The 26,579-nt window shown below is 37.8% G+C and overlaps 1 protein-coding gene across 2 annotated transcripts in view; it reads left to right on the top strand.

Annotated features, from left to right (window-relative positions):
• The first annotated feature begins 2,106 nt into the window (after positions 1-2,106).
• Positions 2,107-26,579, top strand: part of DSC3 (desmocollin 3) — a 47,699-nt gene continuing 23,226 nt past the window's right edge. For both annotated transcript variants that reach the window (XM_058556933.1, XM_058556934.1), the window contains exons 1-7: positions 2,107-2,493; positions 12,844-12,928; positions 14,548-14,744; positions 16,495-16,614; positions 20,250-20,405; positions 21,658-21,802; positions 24,649-24,815. In XM_058556933.1, the coding sequence (XP_058412916.1) occupies positions 2,428-2,493; positions 12,844-12,928; positions 14,548-14,744; positions 16,495-16,614; positions 20,250-20,405; positions 21,658-21,802; positions 24,649-24,815 (936 nt within the window). In that variant the 5' untranslated portion in view covers positions 2,107-2,427. The remainder of the gene's footprint in view (positions 2,494-12,843; positions 12,929-14,547; positions 14,745-16,494; positions 16,615-20,249; positions 20,406-21,657; positions 21,803-24,648; positions 24,816-26,579) is intronic.

Genomic DNA, 26,579 nt, shown 5'->3' with positions numbered 1-26,579 from the left:
TCTATTTTGTATGTGGGTCGCTGCCACAGCATGGCCACCCACGAGTGGTGTAGGTCCACACTTGAGAACTGGGCCCCACCCCCCAAAGCAGAGCGCACCAAACTTAACAGCTAGGTCACGGCACCAGGCCCCACGAGCCTATCTTTTTAACCTAATTCCCAGCCACAGGATTTCTTCTGTCCAGTGGTTCTAAATGAACTCCGTCTGTTTTCTTGGCGTGGGATGCCCTCACAAGACTCTCCAGAGCTTCACTAGCCGTATTGCTTTTGCCGGGCACATGCACCTACCCTTCCCCTTTTCTCTGTTGGTTCTTATCTCAAGCATTTTGCTTCTGCAAACTTTAGATGACTTGGATCCTCTAAAATTTCTTAACACTCCACCCCTTCCTACCTCTCTAACAGTGAATTAGGGATGGGGGGCAGGAATTAGTGTTTGCATCTCTTTTTCTTATCTGTATTAGTCAGCTCCGGCTGCCATAACAAAATACCAGAGACTGGTGGCTTAAACAACAGACATCTGTTTCTCATAGTTGTGGAGGCTAAGGGTCTGAAATCAAGGTCTGGCAGATTTAGTTTCTGGTGAGAGCTGTCCTCCTGGCTTGTAGATAGCTGCTTTCTTGCTGTGTCCACACATGGTGGGAAAACAGAGAGAGAGAGAGACAGGGGATCCTTTGGTGTCTCTTCTTATTAGGACTCTAATCCCATCTGATCAAGGCCCCATCATTATAACCTCATTTAACCTTAATTACTTCCCTATAGGCCCTATCTCCAAATACAGTCATATTAGGGGTTAGGGCTTCAACACATGAATTTGAGTGGACACAATTCATAGCATCATCTAAATTACAGGAAAGCCATGATCCACCTGTGTTTCTAGAGGCTAGCTGGGGCCAAACTTTGAGAGGCTGTCCCTGAGGTCACTGGTGAAGGTGAAGGTTTGTCCGGTGGGAGACAAAAACAGTTGGAGCGGAGAGAAGTTTGGAGAACTTTCTCCAAGATTGGAAGGGCTCTTCCATACAGAGGTCTCTAGAGTGAGAAAGGATCTCTGACGCAGGCCCTCGATGCCTCAGAGATGGGAATGAGAAGCTAAACTCAGTGTCTGAGTCCTGATAGCTGGGGCCTGTGAGTTTCAGGGACACTCCTGTCCTTAGGAAAACACTTTCGGGACTATCTGAGGGTCCTGGCCTTGGAACTTGTGCATGGACTTTGAGGAGCAGCAACCTATATCTAAGAAGGAGCTTCTCCGGAATCCAGCATGTAGGGGCTTAGCCGGCACAAAATTCAACCCACAGAGAAATACAGGGCTGTGCTGTTAGTGTTGTAAACTACTCTCTATTAACAAAGTTTAGCATCCTGGGCTTTGATTGCCCTTAGTCCCTCCTAGAGTTAGATTTGCTTAGGGTAGGAACTGGATTTTTTGCGTTTGCTTTCTTCCAGCCCCTCACACAGTACCTGGTCTACTCAGGGCCCTGATACTTGTTTGTTGAATGATATTGAATTTGTAAGCCTCATTTCTGAGTAGAGTTTTGGGTGGATTTTCCTTTTACCACAAACTGAAAAACTGCATCTCAGTACAATTACCATGTAATTACTAAGTCAACAATTTACATATAAGAACAAATTATTTCTTAGAAGGCTCGTATACGGCCACAAAATTGGCAGTAAGAAATAGCTCTAGGTGTAATCCCTCATATTTTGGGTGTGTAAAAATGGTCAGATATCAGAATTTCTTTTCCTTGGTTTTAGTTTCTGGTATACCAAATGCCAGCTTATTCATGCCGCTTGGGATAATTTTCCCTCTGTCGTTTATCTTATCACGTTGGTCAAATTTGGAAAGAATACATATATTTTGTATTAACCAGGAGCCATTGCCCAGAATTTGATCAGGAGTGGAGGGAGGAGCCGCTGATCCAATCACAAGGGTGTTCCTGGCACCCAGGAGCGCCCGTGTTGGGGCAGGGATCCCCGCGGGCGGATTTGGGCTCTGCAGTGGGAATGCGGTCGCAGCGTCGGCAGGGAGGACGCGGCGGGACGATCCGGGCGGCAGGGCCGCGCGGAGGGAAGGCGGGGCGCAGCGCCGCGGGGCAGACGAGGGGCGTGGGAGAGCCGGCAGAGGGTGGGCCCGGGACCGCTTTCCCGCGAGCGAGCGCCCGGCGCGGCCGCCGGGGAGCGGAGGGGCAGGCTCGGGCAGCTCCCCAGCGGCTCTCGCGGTGATAAAACGTAAGAAATAACAAGGAGGGGCGTCTCGGCGTCTCCTGGGTCCAATCCCATCTCAGGAGCGAACACGTTCCCGGGCAGGCAAGCGTGAGAGAGGCCGAGGCGACTTAAAGACGAGCAGCGGCGAGAAGCGCTCCTCCCGCGCCGCTGCACCCCCGCGGGCTCTCGCCTCTCGGCACCCCGTGTCCTCCTTCCCCGGCCGCGCGCCCCGATGGCGGCCTCCGGGCCCCGGAGCTCCGTGCGCGGAGCCCTCTGCAGGCTGCTGCTGACCCTCGCGGTGAGTGCGGGCCCTGGCGGGGCCCGGCGCAGGCAGCCACCCGGAGCCGGGATGGGGAAGGGTGTGGATCCGCCCTGGTCCTGCGCGGGGAGCGGTAGGGATGAAGCGGGCCCAAAGGCGCCGTCCACGGCGCAGCTCAATCCTGCGGGACAGGAACAAACCCAAATTCAGGCCCGAAGGGGTGAGGATAGGAAACTTGTCTTGGACGACGACTCAGGATTGAGCCTTTTGTTGGCGACATCATGTTCGATTGTTTGAATGCGGCTTCGCTGCGCCGTTACGGGCGGGCAGGGGGTTGGGGTTCGCGCTCCTCCCCTGGCTCCCCGGCCTAGTGATAGTGGTTGGGGCGAATTTGGGGGACACGGAGGAAGAATATTTGGTCAGGTATTTCAGGATCCCTGAGTGGGCAAAATAGAAGCGAGATGGGGTTCAAGGGGCTGCCGGCTGGGGACGTTAGTGAGTGGAGGGGTTGGAGCAGTGCCCCTGGGTCCCAGCGTGGAGTTGTCTTTGAAAAACGGCTTCCAGGTTTTGCCTCCGCGAAAGGTTTTTCAGCCGCTCACCCAAGCTGACTTTCCTCGCCAGCCACCTGGCCGGGGGGCGGAGTGTGCCTGAGGCACCCGGGGGGTGGAAAAGCTGGATCAGGGCTGGGGTCGCGGTCCGTGTGCGATGAGGGTGGCTTGTGGGAGGCAAAGCGGGTAGGGTCAGGGTGGGTGGGGTGGGGGCATAGGCGTGGGTTGGGTTGTACTTTGTCTGGCTCCGGGGAGGACTGCACAAGCCCAGAGCCCAGCCTGGGGTCTTCTGTACCCGGGAAACCTGCGACAGAGGATGAGATCCGCCTGGAGAGGAATTTGGGGACAATTGTCCGAGACCTCAAGAGACATAAAGCGAAAAATCGAGACCTCTGATGGCGGGATTACGCGCGGAGCTTCAGACGAGACCAGGGTTGCTCTGAGGACGTGCTGCGGAAAGGAGCCGCGGACCCGCGACTTCCCGGCATCCAAAGACAGGCGTGGGGTCTGGCGGCGAGAGCACCTGCCTGGCCGGGGAGAAGGTCGACTCTGGCTACACAGATTCTTGTTGCTCCTCCGCCCCCAAGCCGGGCGAATGGGTCTAAGCTTTGTGGTCTCTGAATCAGCGAGTTATGAATAATGGCTTGGTAGTTATGCTCTAAGATATATTTATGGACAAGGAATTGTACAAACGAGCGCACCGACCTGCCAGGCAACTGTTCCAACAAAATGTCTGAGCTGATGAAATGACTCTTTATAAATGGGAACTGCTCTTAACGTGTATTCTACGATATATTTGAAAGCGTTTCCGGCTTTTATGGTTAAAAGTATGAATTTAGAGTTTGGTGTTTTCTCTGCGAAACGGGTTTGAGAATGGGGAGGAAAAACTGCGGAGGTGCTGTGTTCCCAAGATTTCCCATATTCGCTGGAGGGGAGGGCGTGGAAGTCAAGGACCTGTCGGATGACAGGCGGTGGCGGTGAGGGTGCTGGGGTGTGGCAAGGCAAGAGGGTGCTTGTAAATCTACAGAGAGATAGCATCAGCTCTGGTATATGACATACTCTTTTAGGATTATTTTAAAAAAGAATTTCCTAAAGTTTAGATTAAATGGTTTATCTGGAGACTTGAATACTGGAGAGTGTATATAGAATAATTTCTTTCATCCCCAATTCCCAGTTTACAAACACCTTCAATTTCTGTGCAGATGGGTGAATTAAGACCTTTATTGACCATCCTCCATCTATTTCGTTTTGACTCATACGACCCTCAACTTTTTAGTATAGTATTAATGGCGTAACATTTTAGATACATAGTTCTCATTTTATAGATACCTTAATGGATCTCTCAAAAACAATTCCTTGTTTGAAGTGAGAGCTCTTCAAAGCAAGTCTTTAACACAAAACTGAGACTTTTAACATGTCCGCCTTCCCACTGAGCTGTCCTGTAGATTGAGGCATCTTCCCATTTGTGCTTTTCTCCTCCTGCATCTGCATCCCTTTCCCACTCCTCTGTCATCAGTACACTCTCAACTCCTACATCGAAGATCAATACAATTCCTAATGATCCTACCCCTATGCACAAAGGAAGGGGGGAGAAAGAAAGAGAGGAGAGAGGGGAAACTAGAAAAGAAACATCAGACCATCCCACTATTGTTGAAAGTACTGCATGTCTCTTAAAATATTTCTCCTCTTAATGTAACGAAAACTGTTAGGGATGGTGAAAACTAATTGGCATTAGCTCAGTTGCTCCAATGTCATCTGCCCAGTTACAAATAGTGAGATCTTTTTAAATATGTTTTTACTATTGTTCGCTGTATCAAATCCACTTTGGGAATTATATTATGTTATCTATTATATAAGTGGTATGTACTTGAACACATTTAATCTACCATTTTGCTAAAAGGGTTCTTCTTCAAAAGGAATTGAAATAGTGTTTTTCTTTATAACATAACATACTTTTTCCCTTGGAGTGTATGAATTCTACCTGCAACTTATGTGGACAAATGGGCATTCTATCTTTTCAGATTTTATAGCGTTAATTAATGAGAATAATTTGACTCCTTTACTAGACTTTTATTTTTTGTTGATCTTGATAATATTTTACATATTCATTTTTAAAAATAAGAGTATAATAATTTCTGTTATCTTTTGCGTTAGTGAACAAAAAGATTAAGGCAAATAAAGGAAGTAAATGAGAACTAGTTTATTTTAAAACCATGATCTTAAGGAAGTCAATGTTTTAGAATATATTTAGATCAGTGCATTGTCAGCTACCTTTTTAGAAGGAGATTGTTGATGTTCATATTGAGATACAGCTAGATCCTGAAGCACCTTCTGAGTCACTAAGTAGACATAAGCCCATGCACATTTTTTGGTCCTGTTGTAATCCCCTTGGCAGTTAGCATTCCATATATGGTATCTGTGGGACCTTCGGTTAATCATGCTTTCCATTTACCTAGAATCTCATCTTACAGAGTTTGGTTAGAAGGAAATTTAGTAGAATCATCAAAGTACTGAGAATACAGAAAGGTAAATCTTACAATTTACCTTTGAGGTGGTAAGAATTTGAAAGGTAATATTTCCATCTTGTGGAAGGCAAGTGTTCATAGGAGAAATGATGAATTTACAATTCCATAACTGTTATGCTCAGTCAAGGAGATCCCCTTTATTTTTCAGATATTCCATGAATTTCTCTTCTTTAGCTTCTTTTTCCTCCATTGAAAAAGGGTGTCATTTTAGAAAGCCTACCTGGTGTATTCACTGTAAAATTGAACAACAGAACAGAAGTGAACCAATCGCAGATAACCCCTTTAGTTTCACTCTCCCTTTGGCATTAGATTTTTCTGTCAGGATTTAATGATTTGTATGATAAGCTTTCTATCATACAATTAATAAAATTTGTATAGTACTGTAAAATGAAGGAAAGCAATTCATTTTTCCCAGACGGCAGTATGCAATACTTTATATTATCATTTTTTTAAACTTAATTTGTTATATTTTAATTTAAAGTTGCTTGCAACTCAGGGTTTTATAAATCAGATGTTTAAAGTTGCCCTGGAGTGTTTTCCATTAAAAGAGATTTTTTCGTACCTTAAATAGTCAATCCATAATTCATCAATCTTTAAAAAATCTTTTTTTGTCTGTTGTGTTTTTTTATTGGGCACTCACCTATACAAAAATTATTTTAAAAGTAACTTTAAAAGGTATTTGTTCATCATTGCTAATCTAATGGTGCCTTTACATTTTTTACTTTATTTTATTGTCAGTAACATATCCAATCCCCACAAATATAGTACCAAATTACTTTATAGTTTCAAGAAGCATGACATAACTGAAATCTATATATCAATATCATCCCTTTCAAAAATTATATTAATGAATTAATTGTACATTCTTTCCAATGATGTGCTATGCAGCAATGAAAATGAATGGACTACTGCTATATACTCAGCATGGGTAAATTTCAAAAACATAATTTGAGCAAAGAAATCAAGTTGAATACAATTACCATATGACTGCATAGATTTAAATACCAAAAATTTGCAAAATAAGCCTGTGTCTTTAGGGATGCATACACATGGGTAAAATTAAGCAGAGCCAGGGAAGTAATTGATTAACACAAAAATCATCCATTAGTGATTACCGGAGTTTTGGGGGTTGAGAGAGGGAAGAAAACGCAATTGGAGAGAGATATACAGGGATAATAATATATGTTCTATTTCTTAACTTTCAAGGTGAGTATCTTAGTGTTCATTTTATTATTTCTTAAAACTCACCTGTATGCTATATATAGTTTTTGTATTTATAATATATTATGCAAAGAACATTAAAAAAAAAAGAAACAGACAATAGAGAGGATCAGCAAAACCAAAAGCTATTCTTTGATGGTAAAGACAAACCCTGCTATGATTGAGTCAGAAAAAAATAGAAAAGGCACAGATAAAATAGTATTAGGCATAAAAAGGAGGCACAGTTATCAAAAGGACAGATGTTTTTAAAAAATAGATAATAATATCAATCAATTATTCCAATTAATTTGCAAACAGACAAAATGGGCAATTTTCTACAAAATACAAATTACCAACATTGACTCGAGGAGGTATACAAATTCTAAATAGGCCTATAACCATTAAAGACATTGAATTAGAAGCCAAATGTCTCCACACACTCACCCCTTCACATCCATCAGGCCCAGACCTGTAATAGATGAGTTCTTCCATAATTATATGGAACAGATCATCTCTACCTTATATAAATTATTTCAAAGAACAGGAAAAAGCAGAACTCTTCTTAACTTATTTTATGAGGATTGTACGAAGTTGAAAAGTAGTAGCCTGAACTTGCTTATGGATGTATATTTGAAATACTAAAATAAATAGCAGCAAACCAAACCAATAATGTATTTAAAAAATTATAATCTCCATGTGAGGTTTATCCCAGGAATGGTAAGATGGTTTCATGTTAGAAAATCAATTATTGTATTTTAACATAGTAATATATTGAGAGAGAAAAACTATATGTTCATTTCAAAATAAGTGGAAAGTTATATTTATTGTTATAAGAAAATTCTTAGCAAAATAGGAATATAAAGGAATGATCTTTAACATAATGAAGCGTACCTAACAAAAATGAATGAATGAGAAAGACAGAAAGACAAAGAAAGGAAGGAAGGAAGGAGAGAGGGAGGGAAGGAGGAAGGGAGGGAGGAAGGAAGGAAGGAAAGAAGGAAGGAAGGAAGGGAGTAAAAGAAAAAAGGGAAAAAGGAAAGAAAAGAAGAGACTCAAAATTAATGGTGAAATGGTAAAAGCATTCTCTTTAAAGTTAGAAACAAATCCATGATGGTCTCTATAACATTTCTATTTGGCATCCTACTGGAGGTCCTAACAAGCACATAAATAAGATACAATATGTAATAGCAATAATGAAAGAGGTTAAGGATCTAAAGAAGAGAAATCTAATTGCCATTTTGCCAGCTGTAGGGTTAGCTACATGGGAGATCCAACACTATCTTGACAAACTGCTAGAACTAACAAAAGGAAGCAAATTTCCTAGATAAAAAAAAAACCTTAAAGAATTTTTCATGGAATTGGTCAGCTGATAATAAAAAAATTTGTGAAAGAGTAGAAGGCTAAAAAAAGCGAAGATACTTAAAAGATGATGGAGAAGATGATGGAGATCAGGATCACCATAACAAATACCAAGACTTGTAGTAAAGCTGTATTAATTAAAACTATGTAGTATTGATGTAGAGATAAACACATATACTGATGAAATAGTGCAGAGAGCCCAGAAATAGATTCTGTATTTGCCATGTCATGTCTATGATGGATGTTGGATGTTAGTTAAGAAAGGATGAGATATTCAGTGATGGTTCTGAATCAATTGGCTAATCATATGGCAAAAGATAAGATTAGATAGCCTCAGTGAATCATACACAAAATACAATCCAGATGGGTAAAAGATTTAAAAGTTGGAAGTAACTTTACAATTTATAGAAGAAAATATCGGGTAATATATTTATGATAGAGAGAGGAAGAGTATACAAAAGTATAAGCCAGAAGAGATGACTAATAAAATTGACTACTTGAAAAACTAAAAGAAATGATTAATACATTTGACTGCTTTAAAATTGAAGCACTGTTTATCAAAAGACACCACAAAAAGAGTGAAAAAGCAACCCACATAAGCCTACAAGTAAAAAATAATTTAAAAAAGGAAAACAATACAGAAATGATTAAAGGAGAGAAATAGAAATTTTATGGAAGATAAATGGCAAGTAAACGCAAGAAACAATGCTCAGTCTCATTAGAAATTAACAAAATGCAAATTAAAAGTCATAAGATTGGTAAAAAATTTAAAAGTCAAGTAGAGTTAATAGTAGTAGAGGATATGAGAAATAGATCTAATATTCTGGGGGCATTAATATAAGTGATATTAGTACTTTGGAGAGCAACTTGGCAAGAGTTAATGAAATTATGGAGATGCTCCTCTGTTCCTATTGCAGGTATATATCCTGATTTCTTGCACCTGCAAAGTGGTTGGTTGTAGTATCATTTGTAATAGAGAAAATAGAAAACAAGAAAATGATCTAAATGACCATCATAGGGAATGAGCAAAATAAACTGTGGTATATTCATGGAAAAATCTTAAACATATTGAGTGAAAAAAGCAAGTTGTAAAAGGATGTGCATAGACACGTACTACACACAAAATCAGCTTATATTTTATGGGCGCATGCATATATAACAAAAGTATAACACCTACAGAGGAAGTATAAAAATGAACTTAGAAGAAACTATTCCCTGGAGAAGAGAAATGGAAATGAAATAGAGCATAGGACTCTAGCCATATCTGTAAATTTTAATTAAAAATGAAGCAAAAATGACAAAATCGTAATTAAAAAAAATCTGAATGGGTACATGAGCATTTATTATATTATGTTCTATTTGATTTAAATATTTCATAGTTAAAATATTTTTTAAAAAGTTGTGGTTAAAATATAGTGAACATGACTTTCTTTTGATATTCAAAAATACCAGCTATAGAGTTGAAATATATTTGGACCAATGGGTGCATTATTGAAGAAAACCATTTTTCACCCCAAGGTAACAATTATATTCTTAAGGATAATATTCAATTGAGCATACATAATATGGTTGAATGTTTTTAAGGCCAAACAACTTACTATTTCATTATCACAGTTGACAATCAGATTATAACTTTCTGAAAATGCCTTTTTGGCTTATTATATTTAAATTAAACAACACTTACACATTGACCTTATTTGTCCATATTTTTGAGTTGTTTTCTTTTACCCTAACTAATTCAAGCAAGAGTAGGGTAGATCTTAGAGAAGTGCAGTAACATTTAGAGCAGATACTAGTATAACACACATTGATTATGTGTGTGTGTGTGTATATATATATATATATATATATTTACAGTTATGTTACCATGACTTAAAATCTTTTAATTTTGTACAGAAGTCTCTTTTATATTTGATTATATCAGAAATGAATACTTCTTTGTGGTTATTATTTGATTTTATTTTGCTAAAATTACTTATGTGAATTTGTAAATCTGAAAGAGCCTTTCCCTGCCAGTTTGTAGAAGTGAGTGTGGAAAGAATCATTTTTATATTAATGAAAATGTATACTTTTTTGTTTTACACAGCTTTATGAAGATATAATTTACATTCCATAAAACTCACCCATGTTAAGTATACAATTCAGTGAATTTTAGCAAATTTACAGAATGTACAATCATCACCACAATCTAATTTTAGAACATTACCATCACCTTAAAAAGAAACTTCATGCCCATTTACAGCCACTTCCCATTTCTATCCCCAGCCGTAGGCAACTAATCTACTCTGTTTCTATATATGTGCCTTTTTTGGACATTTCATATAAAAGAAATAATAAAATATGTACCCTTTTGTGTCTAGTTTCTTTCACTGAGCATGATGTTTTTTTAGGTTTGTCCAGATTGTAGCATGTATCAGTACCTTGTTTCTTTTTACAACTGAATAATATTCCATTTTATGGATATATCACGTTTTGTTGATTCATTCATCAGTAGATGAACATGTGGGTCATTTCTACTTTTTGGCTATTGTGAATAATGCTGCTGTGAATATTAATGTACAAGTTTTTGTACATACAAGTTTTGAATTGACATAGGTTTCCATTTCTTTTGGCTAGGGGTGGAATTGCTGGATCATATGTTATGTTTAAGTTTAAGTTTTTAAGAAACTGCCAAACTGTGTTCCAAAGTGGCTGTGCCGTTTTATATTTCTACCAGCAATGCATAAGGGTTCCAGTTTTTCCACATCCTCATCAACACTTGTTATTTTCTGTGTTGTTTGTTTTAGCTGTCCTAGTGGGCATCTCATTGTGGTTTAGGTTTGCATTTCCCTAATGCCTAACGATGTTGGGTATCTTTTCATCTGTTTATTGCTTATTTGTATATCATCTTTGGATAATGGCTATTCAAATCTTGCCCCCATTTTTTCTGTTTTTTAAATTATTGTTGAGTTGCAAGAGTTCTTTATATATTTTTATGTATTTTGGATACAAGTCCTTTATTGTTATGTGATTTAAAAAATTTTTCTCCCATTCTGTGTGTTGTATTTTCACTTTATATTATCTTTTGAAGAGCAAAAGTTGTAAATTTTGCTTAAGTTCTATTTACCAATTTTTTTAAATTGCTTATGCTTTTGGTGTTATATCTAAGAAATCATTGCCTAACAAAGATCGTGAAGATATGCTCCTTACTTTTCCTCTAAATAGTTTTAGTGCTTATATTTAGATCTATGATCCATTTTGAGTTAATTTTTACATATGGTGTGAAGTAAGGGTTGAAATTCATTTTTTTGCATGAGGATATTGAATTATCTCAGAAGCATATGACTATTTCTTTCCCTTGAACTTTCTGAAAGTCTTTGTCAAGTATCAGCTAACCATAAACATCAGGGCTTATTTATGGGATTTCAGTTCTCTTCCATTCATCTATATGTTTATTCTTATCCCAGCACCACTCTGTCTTGATTATTGTAGCTTTGTAGTAAGTTTTGAAATTGGGAAATGTAAGTCCTCCAACTTTGTTCTTTTCTTTCAAGTTTATTTGGGTCTTTGAGTCCCCTGTGTTTCCATAAGGATTAATTGTCAATTTTTTTAAAAAAGCTATTTGGAATTTTAACAGGGATTGAGTTGAATCTGTAGATGAATTTTAGGAATATGTCTTCTGATGCATGAAGATGGGATAACCATTGTGAATGGAATTATTTGCTTAATTTTGTTTTCAGATTTTTCATTGCTTCTGTACAGGAATGCAACTGATTTTTGTCTGTTGATCTTGTATCTTGCAACCTTGCTGAACTCATTTATTATTTTTGATAGTTTTTTTAGTGGATTCCTAAGGATTTTCTATATACAAGATCATATCATCTGCAAATAGAGACAGTTTTACTTCTTCCTTCCCAATCTGGGTGCTTTTAATTTAATTTTTTTGTGTAATTGCTGTGGCTGGAAGCCCCAGCACAATGTTGAATAGAAGTGGGGAAAGTAAGCCTCATTGTCTTTTCCTCGTGTCAGGGGAGAGCAGTCTTTCTGCATTAAGCATGATCTTAGTTGCAAGTTTTTCATAGTTGCTCTCGTTCCCTTCTATTCCTAGTTTGTTGAGGGGTTTTCATCATAAGCGGGTGTTGGATTTTATCAATTGCTTGCTCTGCATCTATTGAGATGATATATGGCTTTGTTCTTTATTCTTTTTTTTTGTGTGTGAGGAAGATCGGCCCTGAGCCAACATCTGCCAATCCTCCTCTTTTTGCTGAGGAAGACTGGCCCTGGGCTAACATCCATGCCCGTCGTCCTCTACTTTATATGGGAGGCCGCCACAGCGTGGCTCAACAAGCAGTGCATTGGTGCGCGCCGGGCCACGGCAGCAGAGCGTGCTCACTCAACTGCTTGCGCCACCGGGCCGGCCCCTCTTTACTCTTTTTTAAAAAACCACTCCATTGAGGTAAAATTGATGCGCAAAAAGCTGTACGTATTTAATGTATACAACTTGGTGAGTTTGGAGATAAGTATATACCTGTGAAATCATCACCACAATCTATGCTATAAAAATATCCAACACCTCCAAAAATTTCCTCGCACTCCTTTTATTTTAGTATTATTATTTTCTTGTGATAAGGACATTAGCATAATATTTACCCTCTCAGCAAAAAATTTTAAGTATACAATACAGTATTGTTAACTATAGGCACTATGCTATACAGATTGGATAACTGAAACTTTGTTCTTTATTCTGTGCGGTACTAATGCGACCTTCTTCATTCTAGGTCTTCAGTTTTGCTTGTGAAGCCTGCAAAATGGTGACATTTAATATACCTTCTAAACTAGAGGCAGACAAAATGGTCGGCAGAGGTGAGAAATTTCAAAACAGTATTTTTAAATCAGAGATTTAGTTTACCTATGCTGGAAAGATAATGTTATCTGGTCTTTGCCTTTTGGAGTTAGCCTGAATCTATCTATAATTAGATATAATTCAAGATAAGTTTAAATATATGTTTCTATTCTTTATAATTCCATTGAATTTTCTGTGGTTGATTCTAGTACAAATGTGCTAAGCCGTGATTTTGTAGTCATTTATATTTTAACAGTGTAAAAAATACATAACAATTACTTGTAGAACATAGCCCTTTCATTGCTCAAGGATTCTGGCATTAGAGAACTACAGCTAAGGAGCTGAATCAGGGCAATATTTTTATCAATGCTCTAGCTGCGTTGAGGAACATAACAAGGTGAGCCATTACATTCAAAACTAAATTTAATCAGCTATTTGCATACTGAGATGTTGGGGAAACTCAAATTTTCCCAAAGCTGGGAAGCTTTGCCCAGGTTGACCTTCCATGTGGTACAGAGAATATTGGAGGAAAGTAGCATGATTTTTTTTTTTTTTTTTAAGACATATAGCTTGTCCTAGAGACACCAAACTTACTTTTCAACAAAGCGTCCCATTTCTGGTTAAAGTGCCTCATTTAATTTTATTAAACACGTGTCACTATTATTCCTATGGGAAGGAGGAAAGGAAAGGATGTAAAGAGTGGTCAGGGGCATTCCTCTAGGGAAATAGACCAGAGGTTAATATTCTGCCAAACATATGAAGATGAGAGAAATATGTCATTACTCCTAAAGATGTTCACTTCTTTTTGATTAAACATTTCCCTCTGTGACAGATTAAAACATTATACATGGGTCACATATGAATCCTTTGAGAGATTATTACTTGAGAGATTATTACAGTTTGGTTTCTGTTAAAACAGATAGTTGAAGAGTGGCATGGATTTGATACTTTTGATATAAGTATCAAAACACTTATATTGATACTTATATCTTATTACTTTTTACTAGGGAAAATTCCCAGGGAGAGAAGACCCCATATAGAGTTTCAGTGGGGAGCCCTGGAAAGCTAAGGAATGGGAACACAAAGAGAACTGCAGTTCCAGGGGGCAGGGGTGGTGGGGTGGAGTGTAACAGAAAAGTGCCAGTGGGAAGAATTCAAAGATAGATTTTTCTTACGTGACTATTTGCAAAACTCACACACTCGTGTTGCTCTTTGGGCTTTGCTCTTTGGGCTCATGTGTATAACTTAGGGCTGAGGACAGGTGTCTCTTAAAAGACTCAGATTATATTAAGAAAACTTTTCTGTTTATTCAGGCCTGTATGGGAGCGTGTAGCTCAGCTTTGTCATGATTGCAACAAGCACACCTCTTTAACAGGAAGATCATTTTCATAAGTCTTTTAGAAGCATATAAAGGTTTATTTAATACAAGTATACAGTCAAGAATTATTATTTTTTCCTTGAAAGTAAGTGATCAATTTTTAATACATGTAAAGAGATTGGTTAAGATATTTGGTAAATGCAAAGTGATTGGTTTATTTCATTCCACTTCATGATTTTGAAGAAGATTGGATAAGCTTTTTAACACTTTTTTCTTTCTGCATGTGTTTCTACTTCACAACTTGGAAATTTTTACTTGCAGTTAATTTGAAAGAGTGCCTTGGGTCTGCAGACCTCATCCAGTCCAGTGACCCTGATTTCCAAGTTCTAGATGATGGGTCGGTATACACGGCCAGTGCTGTTGAGTTTGATGAGAAAAGATCATTCACCATATCGCTTTCTGATACGAAGAAACAGACACAGAAAGAGATACCTGTGCTCCTGGAACATCAGAAGAAGGTATTCAAAGTACATTGATATTTTCAGATCATGTTTTCCTTTTCATTTAAGTATTGATTAAAAATTGCAAAAAGAGGGGCTGGCCCAGTGGCATAGCGGTTGAGTTTCTGCGTTCTGCTTAGACGGCCCCGGGTTCACCGGTTTGAATCGTGGGTGCGGACCTACTCACTGCTCATCAAGCCATGCTGAGGCAGCATCTCACATAGGAGAGATACAACTCTACAACTATGATACACAACTACGTACTGGGGCTTTGGGGAGAAAAAGGAAAAAAGAGGAAGACTGACAACAGATTTTAGCACAGGGCCAATCTTCCTCAAAAAAAAAAAAAACAAAAATTAAAAAAAAATTGCGAAAAGGACCAAAAGATAAATAGGGTTTTTTCCTCTTCTTCTCCCTTCCCATCTATTTGCTTTCCCTCCTTCCCTTCCTCCTCCTTGTCTCTCTCCCTTGCACCCTCTTTCTCCCCACCCCCTTTCTCAACACTGGTTATTCATTGGTTCTGGATTTTGCTTTGTTAAATCTAAATGATGTCTCCTCTGTGAAGGCTTCTCCCACCTCCAAAGTCTAATTGCATTTGTGTGACAGTGTCAGTGTGGTTATCCCTCTATTATAGCATTTGCAATCTTTTATTAGTGCACACAATTTATCTGTAGTTGCTTGAGGGCATGAATTGATCCCTTTGTGCTTATAGCCTCATACCTGACCCATAGTCAATAGATGTATGCTAAATAATATTAAGGGCAGTGGTTCCCAGTGAATAAGAGGTTGATTTCAAGTGCCACAGTGATTCTGATGTTAAAATGAGCTGGAAATCCTGGAGTATGTGTAAGTAGGAATAAGAGTGGGTATGGCATGGTATTGGCCGTCACTCAGGTGACTAATCACTGCAGTTCTAGGTTCCACATGATGAGGAATGCCATTATGAAAGTAGTCACAAAAATGATTAGATGTTTAGACTGGATTACAAGTAATCGATGTTGAGTGTATTAATGATAAAGTTAATTTAAATGACTGTTTAGCACTTTAATAATTATTTAATCAAATTATTTATTAATTAATTCTCAAGAAATAAAATGTCTTCCTTGCTACACCATGAAATGAGACAGAAATCACTAAAAGGTCTGATAGAACTTTTTGCAATGACGGATATGTTCTATAATCTGCTCTGTCTGATATGCTAGCCCAATATTAATGGCTACTGAGCACTTGGCCTGCGGCTAGTGCAACTGAAGGACGGAATTTTGTATTTTATTTAATTCTAGTTAATTTAAATTTAAATAGTCATATATGGCTAGGGCTACCATGTTGGAGAATGCAGATAGAGTGTTAAGGCAGTGGAGAACATGCATTTTCTTGCTGTGGTTCGCCTAAGAGTATGAGGTTTTAGCAGAAGGAACAAGTAGGTGCTGTTTATAGATTGTTATGAAGAGGTTGTGTTCTCTTTCTCTACGGGGGAAAGAAAAAGAAGAGCTAAGAGTTCAGGGATGATTTTCCTTACCTGAAAGTACGCTCAGTGTAAGAAAGGTAGACAAGAGGAAATTCTCTAGTTTATGAAAACTTGAAATCTGGTTACATTCATTCTTACCCTTCTACTGCAAAAAGACCTTATTATCTGGTCTTTAGCTTCAGCACGGAAATTCCTGAGACTGAGCGTCCAGGGAGGTGTTAGGATTATCAGCTGTCCACTATTTTACCACGAAGTAGGCTGTGATGCTTTTGTTTATTTATTTTCTTTCTCTAAATTCAGGTGCTGAGGAAAAGACATCCTAAAGAAACTGTTCTCAGGCGTTCCAAGAGGAGATGGGCACCTATTCCCTGTTCAATGCAAGAGAATTCCTTGGGCCCTTTCCCTCTGCTTCTTCAACAAGTAGGTTTTACTTGCCTTCTGAGTGGGAGTGCTCTAATTCCAAGAATCTGTTTTGTTCAGGTTTAACAACTCTTTAAACATTTAAAAATAAACAGATTTGATTGAAGATCTTCATGAAGTATAATAAAAGCGAGTAAAATGAGAAAAAAATCACTAAAAATCTACTACTAATATAATATGAGAAAGACTGCAGCCATTAAATGATCTTTACTAGTTTATCCATTCATTTAGCAGCTAGTTCTTGAGCACCTAGTATATCCTGTGGAGGGCACTGCTCTAAGTACTGAAGCTAGAACTAAATTTAGTCATGGCCCTTGTTCTCATGTAGTTCATTAGTCTAGTGGGGAAGATAGAAGTAGGCACATGATTACAATACTGAGTGATGAGTGCTGTGATGGAGGTGGGTTGGGGTGATCTGAGAATTCGTGGGAGGAGCACCAAGTTCTGAGATGAAATGGGGTAGAAAACAAGAAAAGGCTTGATGGAGGAGACATCTGAACTAAGTCCCGAAGGATGAGGAAGTGTTGTGCAGGGAAATCATTGTGGGAGAAGAGGGAGGAACAGAGGTGAAAGTGACCATGACTCCTCAGAGGAGCTCTGGGTAGCTTGGTCTTCATGGAGATGATGGGGGTGGAGCAGGGAGATGAGGCAGAAGAGGCAGGTAGAGGTCAAACCGTAATGGGCCATGTGTGTTCTGTTAGGATGTTTAACTTTTTCCTAAAAACAAGGAGAAGTTTTTAAGCAGGGTCAGGTTTACTTTTCATAAAGAGTTAAATGGAACATACAGAGTGCAAACAATTACTCAAGTAGAGCCTTGGCACTGTGCCTGCCTTATCCCCTTAAATTTCTATTACTGTCATTAACGTTTAATACCAATGCTGTGACCTGTGTCCTACTTGGATACATTTTTGACTATTTTTCTAGTGTCTTTCACACTTATTTTTTATTCTATCCAGTGCTAGACCCTTGTTTCTTCTTTTTGATTATTGTACTTTAAGCACTGATGAGATATATTAAGAAATGATTTTTGATTATCAAAGTTGTAGTGATCGTTGTTAATTTTAGCCTGTGCATTCCTGAACCAGTCGCCACCTCTCAGTCCTCATTTCCTTGACATCTGTACCTTTGACACAGCTGACCCCTCCCTCCTCTTTGAGATGCTTTCTTCACTTGGCTTCTAGGCCAATGTTCACCTTGTTTTCCATCTACCTTGCTGGCTACTCCTTCTTAGTAGGTTTTGCTGGTGCTTCCTCATTACCATCTCCGCCACCACCTTCCTCAGTCTCTAAACTTTGGAGAGCGGGGCTTAGTCCATGAACCTTGTCTCTTGGTAGTTTATATTCACTCTCTTGGTGATCTCATCCAGTCTCATAGCTTTAATTACTATTTATACATTGTAGACTTAAGACTTCATATTTCCAGCCCAAACTACCTAACTGATATTTCCACTTGGAAGTTTAGTAAACATTTTAAATTTAACATATACAAATCAAATGTTTGGGTTTTCTCCTAAAAACATCTTTCCATCTCAGTTAATGGCAGCTCCATCATTTCGGTTGTTGGGGTATTAGAGTCTGTTTGATAAAGTTTTAGTTGTAAAGAGCATGTTTCTCCCCAAGAAATTAACAGATAAGGATTTATTACAGTGTATCAAACAGTTCACAGACTTGTTGGGAGGGCTGAAGAAACAAACTTTAGGTTGAACTTTCAGGAAGGAATCCCCAAGATACACCACAGAATTTGCAGCCAAAGGACGTGCTATTTTCTCCATGGTGGGGAAGCCACTAATTCTAGAACCAAAGTGCTACTACCATGGTCAGGAAGCTTCCATGGTCAAGAAACCACCAGTCAGGAAGTGGCTCCTCCAAATGCAGCTGTAGAACACCATCTTACCTGCTGCAATCAATGTCAGCAAAAAGATTGATCCATATGCTCTCTCTCAAGACCCACAATGTTGGTGAAAAACTACCAACAGTTTTCTGCTGCTGCAGAAAAAAAAAAAAAGAAAGCAATCTAAACTATGATGCCAGCAAAAACAGCAGAAGCAGCAAAGATGAGGTATCTACCTCACTTATAGCCTCCAAATCTCGTAGGAAGCACATCTGATTGTCCATATTTAAATCCAGACCTCTGGTTTCAAGAGATTCTGGAAAATGGAGGGTTTGGGGTTTGTTTCTGTTTAAATCTTTTTAGCATCTACACTATGAGAGGACACAGTAGGAGGATAAAATAGATGTTGAGCCCCAATTTACCATATCCATCTGTTCTTTTCAGTTAAACTTTTAATTCCAGTATTATTATAAGATATTGGTATAGCTGCATTTACCAAGATCTCAAATTACAGTGGTTTTAGCAAGATAGAGATTTATTCCTCTCAGGTAAAAGTGTCATCTGGGAAAGAGGTTATAATTTGAGAAAACACTAGGGACCCAGGCTTCTTTCCTTTTTAGCTTGGCCATGCCTGCAGGCTCATGATGGCTCATCGCTGTGTCCAAATGAGAGAACACATTCCTTCACCTTCTAGAGCACAGTCTGGATCTTGCATATATTATTTTTGCTCACATCCCATTGGCCTGACCTTTTCCCGTGGCCATACCTAATTACAAAGGAGATTGAGAAATGTCTTTATTCTGGGCAAACTTGTGCTCAGCTATAAATTCTAATACTAAGGAAGATTGGCAGAGTAGATATTAGGGGATATTGGCACCCTCTGACGTAGCGTCATCCTCGACTTCCATCTTCACACCACACATCCAACTCATCGGCAAAGACTGCTGACTGTACCTTCAAATTATATTCAGAATCTAACCACTTCTCACGACCCCTATGGCTACCATGCTAGTCTAACAAACTGTCATCTCTCCCCTGAATTTTGGTGGTAACTTTCTAAATGGTCTTCCTGCTTCTTCCCTTACCCACTCACTCACCCAAGGCTGGTCTTAACAAAACACCAAGTATCACCCTCTGAAAATGTAATTCAGATAATTTTACTCAGGTCTATCTGACTCTAAGAAAAAGCCAACATCCTTGGAATCACTTACATGATGTGGCCCCCTATTGCTGTATTCCTCCTCGTCTCCTACTTCTTTCCCCCAGCTCTCTCTGCTCCAACCTCAGTAGCCTTCTTGCTGCTCCTTGAACACTCTACGCACAACCCTAGGCTGGAGTGATACCTTTGCATTTCCTCTTTCCTCTGCCGGGAAGAGTGTTCTCTGTTTATTCTCATAGCTCATTCTTTTAATTTTTGTCAGTTCCCCTCCCTAAGGAGCATGCCAATTGGCGTTCTTCTCACCAATATATGAGAGTCCCTGTTTGCCTCACCCCTACCAAAAATGGGTGTTATTGTTCTTTTCTATCTTTGCCAAATCACTAGATGGGAAATTATACCTTATTGTTTTTAATTAGGTTTTCTTTGGTTACTATTTATGTTGAACATTGTTTTCATTAAATTTGAATAGTTTTACAAAATCTTTTGCCAAATCTCGTTACTGTTTTGTGTGTTGATGAAGTGACAAATGTGATTGTTATTTTATTAAGACACTTCTTTAAAAATGAAAAATATAAACACATAAGCTGCATTTTTCAAAATAGCATTTTGACTGTAGTTTTTTACATATGTGTATTTTTCCTTTTAGGTTCAATCTGATGCAGCACAGAACTATACCATCTTCTACTCAATAAGTGGGCGTGGAGTTGACCAAGAACCTTTAAATTTGTTTTTCATAGAAAAAGACACTGGAAATCTGTATTGTACTCGGCCTGTGGATCGTGAAGAATATGATGTTTTTGATGTATGAATATTATTGATACACGTGACTTTAGATGATTAAACTCTTACTTCTGATACTCCATCTACTCTTTCTGTCTTCCTGCACTCTCTTCTTAGAGGGTTTCTTAAAGTCAAAGGACATATATTGTGCAATATTTTGCAATACTTGGTCTGCTCTTTATCTCGACTCCTTTTAGGTAAGCCTGAAACAAAGCAAAGAGCTTTAATTGCATTTGGATGTAAATTCCAGTAAATTTCCGGGAGTTGGTTTTGCTTATGAGATACTCATTCTGTCTCTGGTCATGGTACAATTTCCTCTCTCCAGGACGTGGCCACAGTTGATTGGAAGGGCCCTCTTCCCTCTTCTGCTGTAACTAATTTTCTTGTCTTCCTTCCACCTGTACGATTCTCTGATCATGTCTGAGAACTAGATGAGGAAGCAAAAATGGGAGACTAAACCTAAACAAGGGATAATAAGCCAGCATTCTGATATGAAGGAGCTTACAGTCAAGGGGGAACAACTCAACACAATTTTCAATTTAGTATGGTAAATGCTCTGAGGTCATGTGGTCATCCCTGTGGTGCAGGGAGAATGATTCTCCATAGGAAAGAGGGATTCTCTTCCCAGAAGAGGGAAGAGATACTGGGTAAGCAGATGTAACTGATGTCCACCACATGACATTTCTTTGCTTTTGGTTAGAAAATTTTCAACTCTGTTGTAATCACATGCCAAACAGAAATACATTCTATTTGACATTGCATTGCCTTTGATTAATTAGCAATGCAGAAATTGGTAAATAAATTTTGTTATAAAAACTCTTAAAATATGTGACCTATGAGGTAAAACAATAGAAGGGGTTGGTAGTTACAAGATTGGGAATCATTGCTTCATTTAGATGATGTAGTAGGGATTTTTCCCATTGCAGTGAATTTAGTTGTTCTCCCCAACATCACCTTTTGATTATGAATAAGGACTATAATTTGAGTCTCTATATTTACTGCCTCAGTCTAATGGACAGAGTTGCCCCTGACTTTGCTGTACTCTGAAGTTTTATTTGAAGTGTAGCCATTTCTACCAAATACTGAATGCTCTTTACTATCCTTAAAGTGTTTCTCTATTTGATGCTTTGATGATTAAAAAAACATTGAATAGAAATTTTAAGTGGTTTATTATTGCAAGATTTGCGAAGAAGGTAGTAGATAAAGCATAGTATTCTCTCTTGCTAGAATCTTATATTAATGGACGATTGAACTTGCCTTTTCCTGTTTTACAGTTGATTGCCTATGCGTCCACTGCAGATGGGTACTCAGCAGACTTACCTCTCCCACTGCCCATCAGAGTGGAGGATGAAAATGACAACCACCCTATTTTCACAGAAGCAGTTTATAATTTTGAAGTTCCAGAAAGTAGTAGAATTGGTAAGACCACCTTTTTTTATTGAATTTTTTTGGGCATGTTTTCTGTTGCCATTTGTATTTTTTCTGTTATGAAATGTATGTTCATTTTCTTTGCTCTTATTTTCCTTGGTGTTTATCTTATCTACCTAAAAGTGTTCTTTACGTATTAAGGACATTAACTTATTGTCACATAGTAAATATTTTCTCAGGGTATTGTTGCTTTTCAGTTTTATTAGAGCTTGTTTTTGAGGTACAGAAGTTCAGGACTTTCATTTAGTTAAATCTGTCCATTTTAGACTTGGAAAGGCCTTTTCCTTTTAGACTTTATGATAAGACAACTTTTAAGAGTAAAAGGTATTATGTTAAATATGTTTGTGTACATTTTTTGAGACATTGAATTTGTAATACTCAAGGCCAGATCACCCTGAGATAATACTGGACCAGTATCTATTTACCAGAATACATTTAATCCCATCAAATCCAAACAATGTGTAACTTACAGGATATTACCAGAGTTTGTAGTGTTGTCAATATTATACCAATTAATTATAAAGGCAGGTAACAGTTATTCAAGTTTTGCACCATATTTGGTTTATATACTTTATTTCATTTTATCATAATGTGGGTTCATCATTATTGTCACCTCCAAGAGAGGACATGCTAGGTAGAATGTACAATAAAACTAAAATCAGTGTATATATTTTTATTAGGTTTTATTTGGGGAGGTGTTGAATGACACCCACTGAGGATATAATTTTTTTAAAGCTCTTATTTCTATTGTCTCTTCTCTTAAAACTACTACCTTACTACTTTCAATTTAGAATGAATACTGGAAATAACTTTAGAGAAACTGCTTATATCACATGCTTTCCGTCTTAAACACTTGCTCTCATATGTGGAAAACCAAAGTGTCTCAGTTCAGTTGGCCTTTAAATGTGGCGTTCATGATGCCTTCAGGGACCTGCAATATGGAGAATAACCACTCACAGTAAAGTTGAAAAGAGGTGGACTCAATCATAAACGATGACTTTGCTAACTCGCCTATTAAGGCTTCTACTAGTTACTTAGATCTTCACTGCATTATTATACCTGCTACTCCCCTTCATATTTTACCTTAATAATTTGATGTCATAGATGTTAAACCTCTTTATTATTCACATGCTACAATTAAAAAAGTAAAAATCATTGGTTTGGAGTTTAGGAAACCTGGTTTTTGATTCAGGGTCTGCTATTAATTCACTCTGGGAACTCGTGGAAGTCCCTTGGAGTTCTCTGACCTGTAAAGTGAGTTAACTACACTAGATGACCTATAATGTTTTTAGCCTCACAAGTCTATGACTCTGTTACATTTTTCTTTTCCCAAAGAGGGATAATTGGTTTCAAACTCTTTCTTGAGGATTCTGTTCTCTTCAGTAGTAACAGAGAAGAATCAAGGACAAACACTTTGATGCCCAGATTAGCCCAGGTCCTTTAAGCATCTCAGACCAGTAAGTTCAGATCAATTAAGGCTGTGATACTCTGAACTAATAGGTGTTCCTTGAGTTTGCCTTAACTCGCACACAGAAGGTTTGGACAAATTGTGCTCAACTAACACTGAAGTATAGCACTCCCGGAAAGGAATTCTCAAGATTTTAGGAAGATTTTCTATGATAAGTAAAGCAGTTCTGTATCTAGAGGATTAAAATAGAGTTTATGTCTTCCTGACTGTCAATAGAATTGCAGGAAGAAAATGTTATGCCTTAAAAAGATTATAAACTTTTTTCTATGAAAAGATAGATGAATAACATTTATTTTCTTATAATAAGATTATTACTTCATGTCTTCATATTGATCCACTGCAGAAATCTTGTCATTAGTTATAAATATGTAATTGGACATCCTCCACTATATATATAAATGTAAATATAATATATATATTTATTTCCACACATATACATATACACATGCATACACATATATAAACTTTAAGGATATATTTTAGTGACAAAATTATTTAAAACTAATATTTCCTTGTCTTAAGGCTTTTATTTCCTTTAAATACAATATTTATGTGTGATTGTATTTCTATGTATTATTCCTCAGGCCAGCCTTATATACAAGGCTAAGGCAAAATGGATCTATATATTACATTTTCATGGGCATTAGAATGCTATTCTTACACTATAAAAATACCACCTGTATGTACTCTTTGATACCTAAAATCCTTTACCAGGGCAATATTCTTACATTCCATAAAAGTGGCAAATATTAATAACTCTAACTGAAGAAACAATTGACTTAAATTCTCTCTGAATCGTACATACTATGAAATCCCTTCCTGAGGATTAAGTGGGGCTCGGAGCAGTGGGATTTGGGTACTAAGCTGGTGAAAAAAAATGAAGCAAATCAGAGACTAGCAGAAACCAAAACCATCATAGAAAGGAGACTGGGTTGTGAAAGGTCAACTTGACCATCTGTAAAATTTTATCCCAAATCAGTCTCAATTTAGCTATTAACCAAAAGTTTAATTTTTAAAAATCTGATTTACTTGGGAGACGTGGCTTGTCTCTCCAGCTGGGTTTGTTATTGCAATATGTGGGAATATGTGTTGAAATTATTCTTAAATGCCATTGAAATAAGTTTTTAGTAACTTACTATCAAACATTTTAAACTGTGAGCAAAGTAAAAATATACCATGATTCTCAGCATCCAAGTGTTTCGTGTTATGAATTTGAAGTCATATTCATCAGTACTATCTAAAGATGAAATATTTCTGGTAAGAAATATATTTTAATTTAGGTTCCCACCATCATTGCTAAAATTTGAAAACTACTCCTAAACATATTTTGCAGTTCTGGAAATTGAAGACTCTTCTTTTGAACATGTAGGTACTACAGTGGGCGTGGTTTGTGCCACAGACAGAGACGAACCAGACACGATGCATACACGCCTGAAGTATAGCATTTTGGAGCAGACGCCAAGGTCACCTGGGCTCTTTTCCGTGCATCCCAGCACAGGCGTAATCACCACAGTCTCTCCTTATCTGAACAGAGAGGTAACTTTCACACTCCAGAGAATCTCATTTTCCTGGGAGTTGGGCGCCTCCCCCCCCATTTACTGTAATTTGCTATCTATCTGTGGATTAGGAGTTTCTAATTTTATTTTATTTAGGCCTAAGATAATAAGAATTCCTGGCCATGTTACCTGTTTTTTATATTACTTCTATTTCCTTATGTAAGAGAAGCCATAAGGAATAGAAATAGAGGTAAACTGATGTTTAGAAAGAGTGGGAACAAAAGATATTTCTTATGAAAGTTGTTATTATTGAATATTATTTTATTTATTTATTTATTTCCTGTGTGTGGCTGGTTAGTTCTAGCTCAGTAAGGGTGTGTAGGACATTTAGCTTCCTCATGTAGGACAATTAGTTATGCTTGTTCCATGAGTGTAGATCATACTTTGGTCCCTATTCAGATATTGTAGATATGTGCTTTTTATCAGGAATAGATTAGTTGAGACAAGTTTGATGAATTATTAAAAATCTGTAACACCTTTTGGAGTATAGTGTATTGTCATGTATATAGCACTTTATGTTCAAATTCTTTATGCATAATTTTATTTGATCTTTATAACTTCCTTGTTTGCTAAATGGATTATATATCCAATCTATAGAGGAGAGATGTGACAGTCAGCAAGATTGGTTAACTTGCCCAAGTCAAATTATCACACTCAATCTTCTAATCTTTTGTTGTTGTTGCTCTGTCCATTTTCTCAGCCTACATTTAACTCAGAGTTATGCGTTATTGACTGAGACACATTAATCAATTTCATATGTCCAAAATAGTTTTATTGGAACACTTCAGTGGTTCCCACTACAACTAGAATAACATAAATAGAAGGATCAATATGACTGGGAGAGATATTATAAAGAAGAAATCAATGAGATTTGCTGCCAAAGAAAAAAGAAGGGATGGTGAGAACTTGTAAAAAGGAATCAAAAGTAGTACAGAATTTTTATTTACTGTTATTTTTATTTTTGTGTATATGTGCAGGCAGGACATTTTATGCGATAAAGCACATAATGGTAATAATGAATGGGAAAGTTTGAAGGAGACAATATGAATGTGTTTTTGTATCTGTGGAATATGTAGAGATGATGTGGTAATCAAGTGAAAGCAAAGATTTTTTCCTCATTTTTTTTTTACAGATTGAAAAATGAGGCTTAGAAAAATTAAATAATTTAAGGTTATACAGCTTGTAAGATACAGATTTGGGGTCAAACCCAGGTCTGTGTGCCTGATCAAAAAAAATCTAAGAGAATTTTGTGGAGAACAATGCAAGAAATAAAGAAATGAACAAGGGAGATAAAGAAACAGTGCATTTAGAAGAAGAGAAAACAGGGTATCAGAGAGTCCTGGAGCCTATGGGAGGAGCATTTCAGGGCGGGAATGTCGATTTTCAATGTGGAAGAGAGATAAGTTAAATGAAGACTCAGGAAGAAATAGAAGGAAATAGAAAAATGAAACAACAAGAAGAGTAGCTAAAGAATAGTAAGACAGAAGAGAAAGGCAACCAAGATGATTGTGTCAGAAACTAACAACTCCATTTCATCATCGACACACCATCTGCAAACTTGATTCACAGAAGTCAATAGTGACCTCCTAATTGCCAAATCCAAGTTACCTCATGCCCCTGTCTATTGTTGGCACTTACTGAAACTCTCTTCCCTTGGATTTCTGGTTCTCCTCCTTCTTCTTTGATCTTTTGTTTTTAGTGTCCTTTGCTTAGTCTTCTTATTTCCCCCATATCCTCAGCTCTT

This window comes from Diceros bicornis, chromosome 16 (assembly GCF_020826845.1).
Source record: "Diceros bicornis minor isolate mBicDic1 chromosome 16, mDicBic1.mat.cur, whole genome shotgun sequence".
NCBI lineage: Eukaryota > Metazoa > Chordata > Mammalia > Perissodactyla > Rhinocerotidae > Diceros > Diceros bicornis.
Note: the sequence above shows the minus strand (reverse complement) of the source record. Positions and strands in the feature narration are given on the sequence as shown.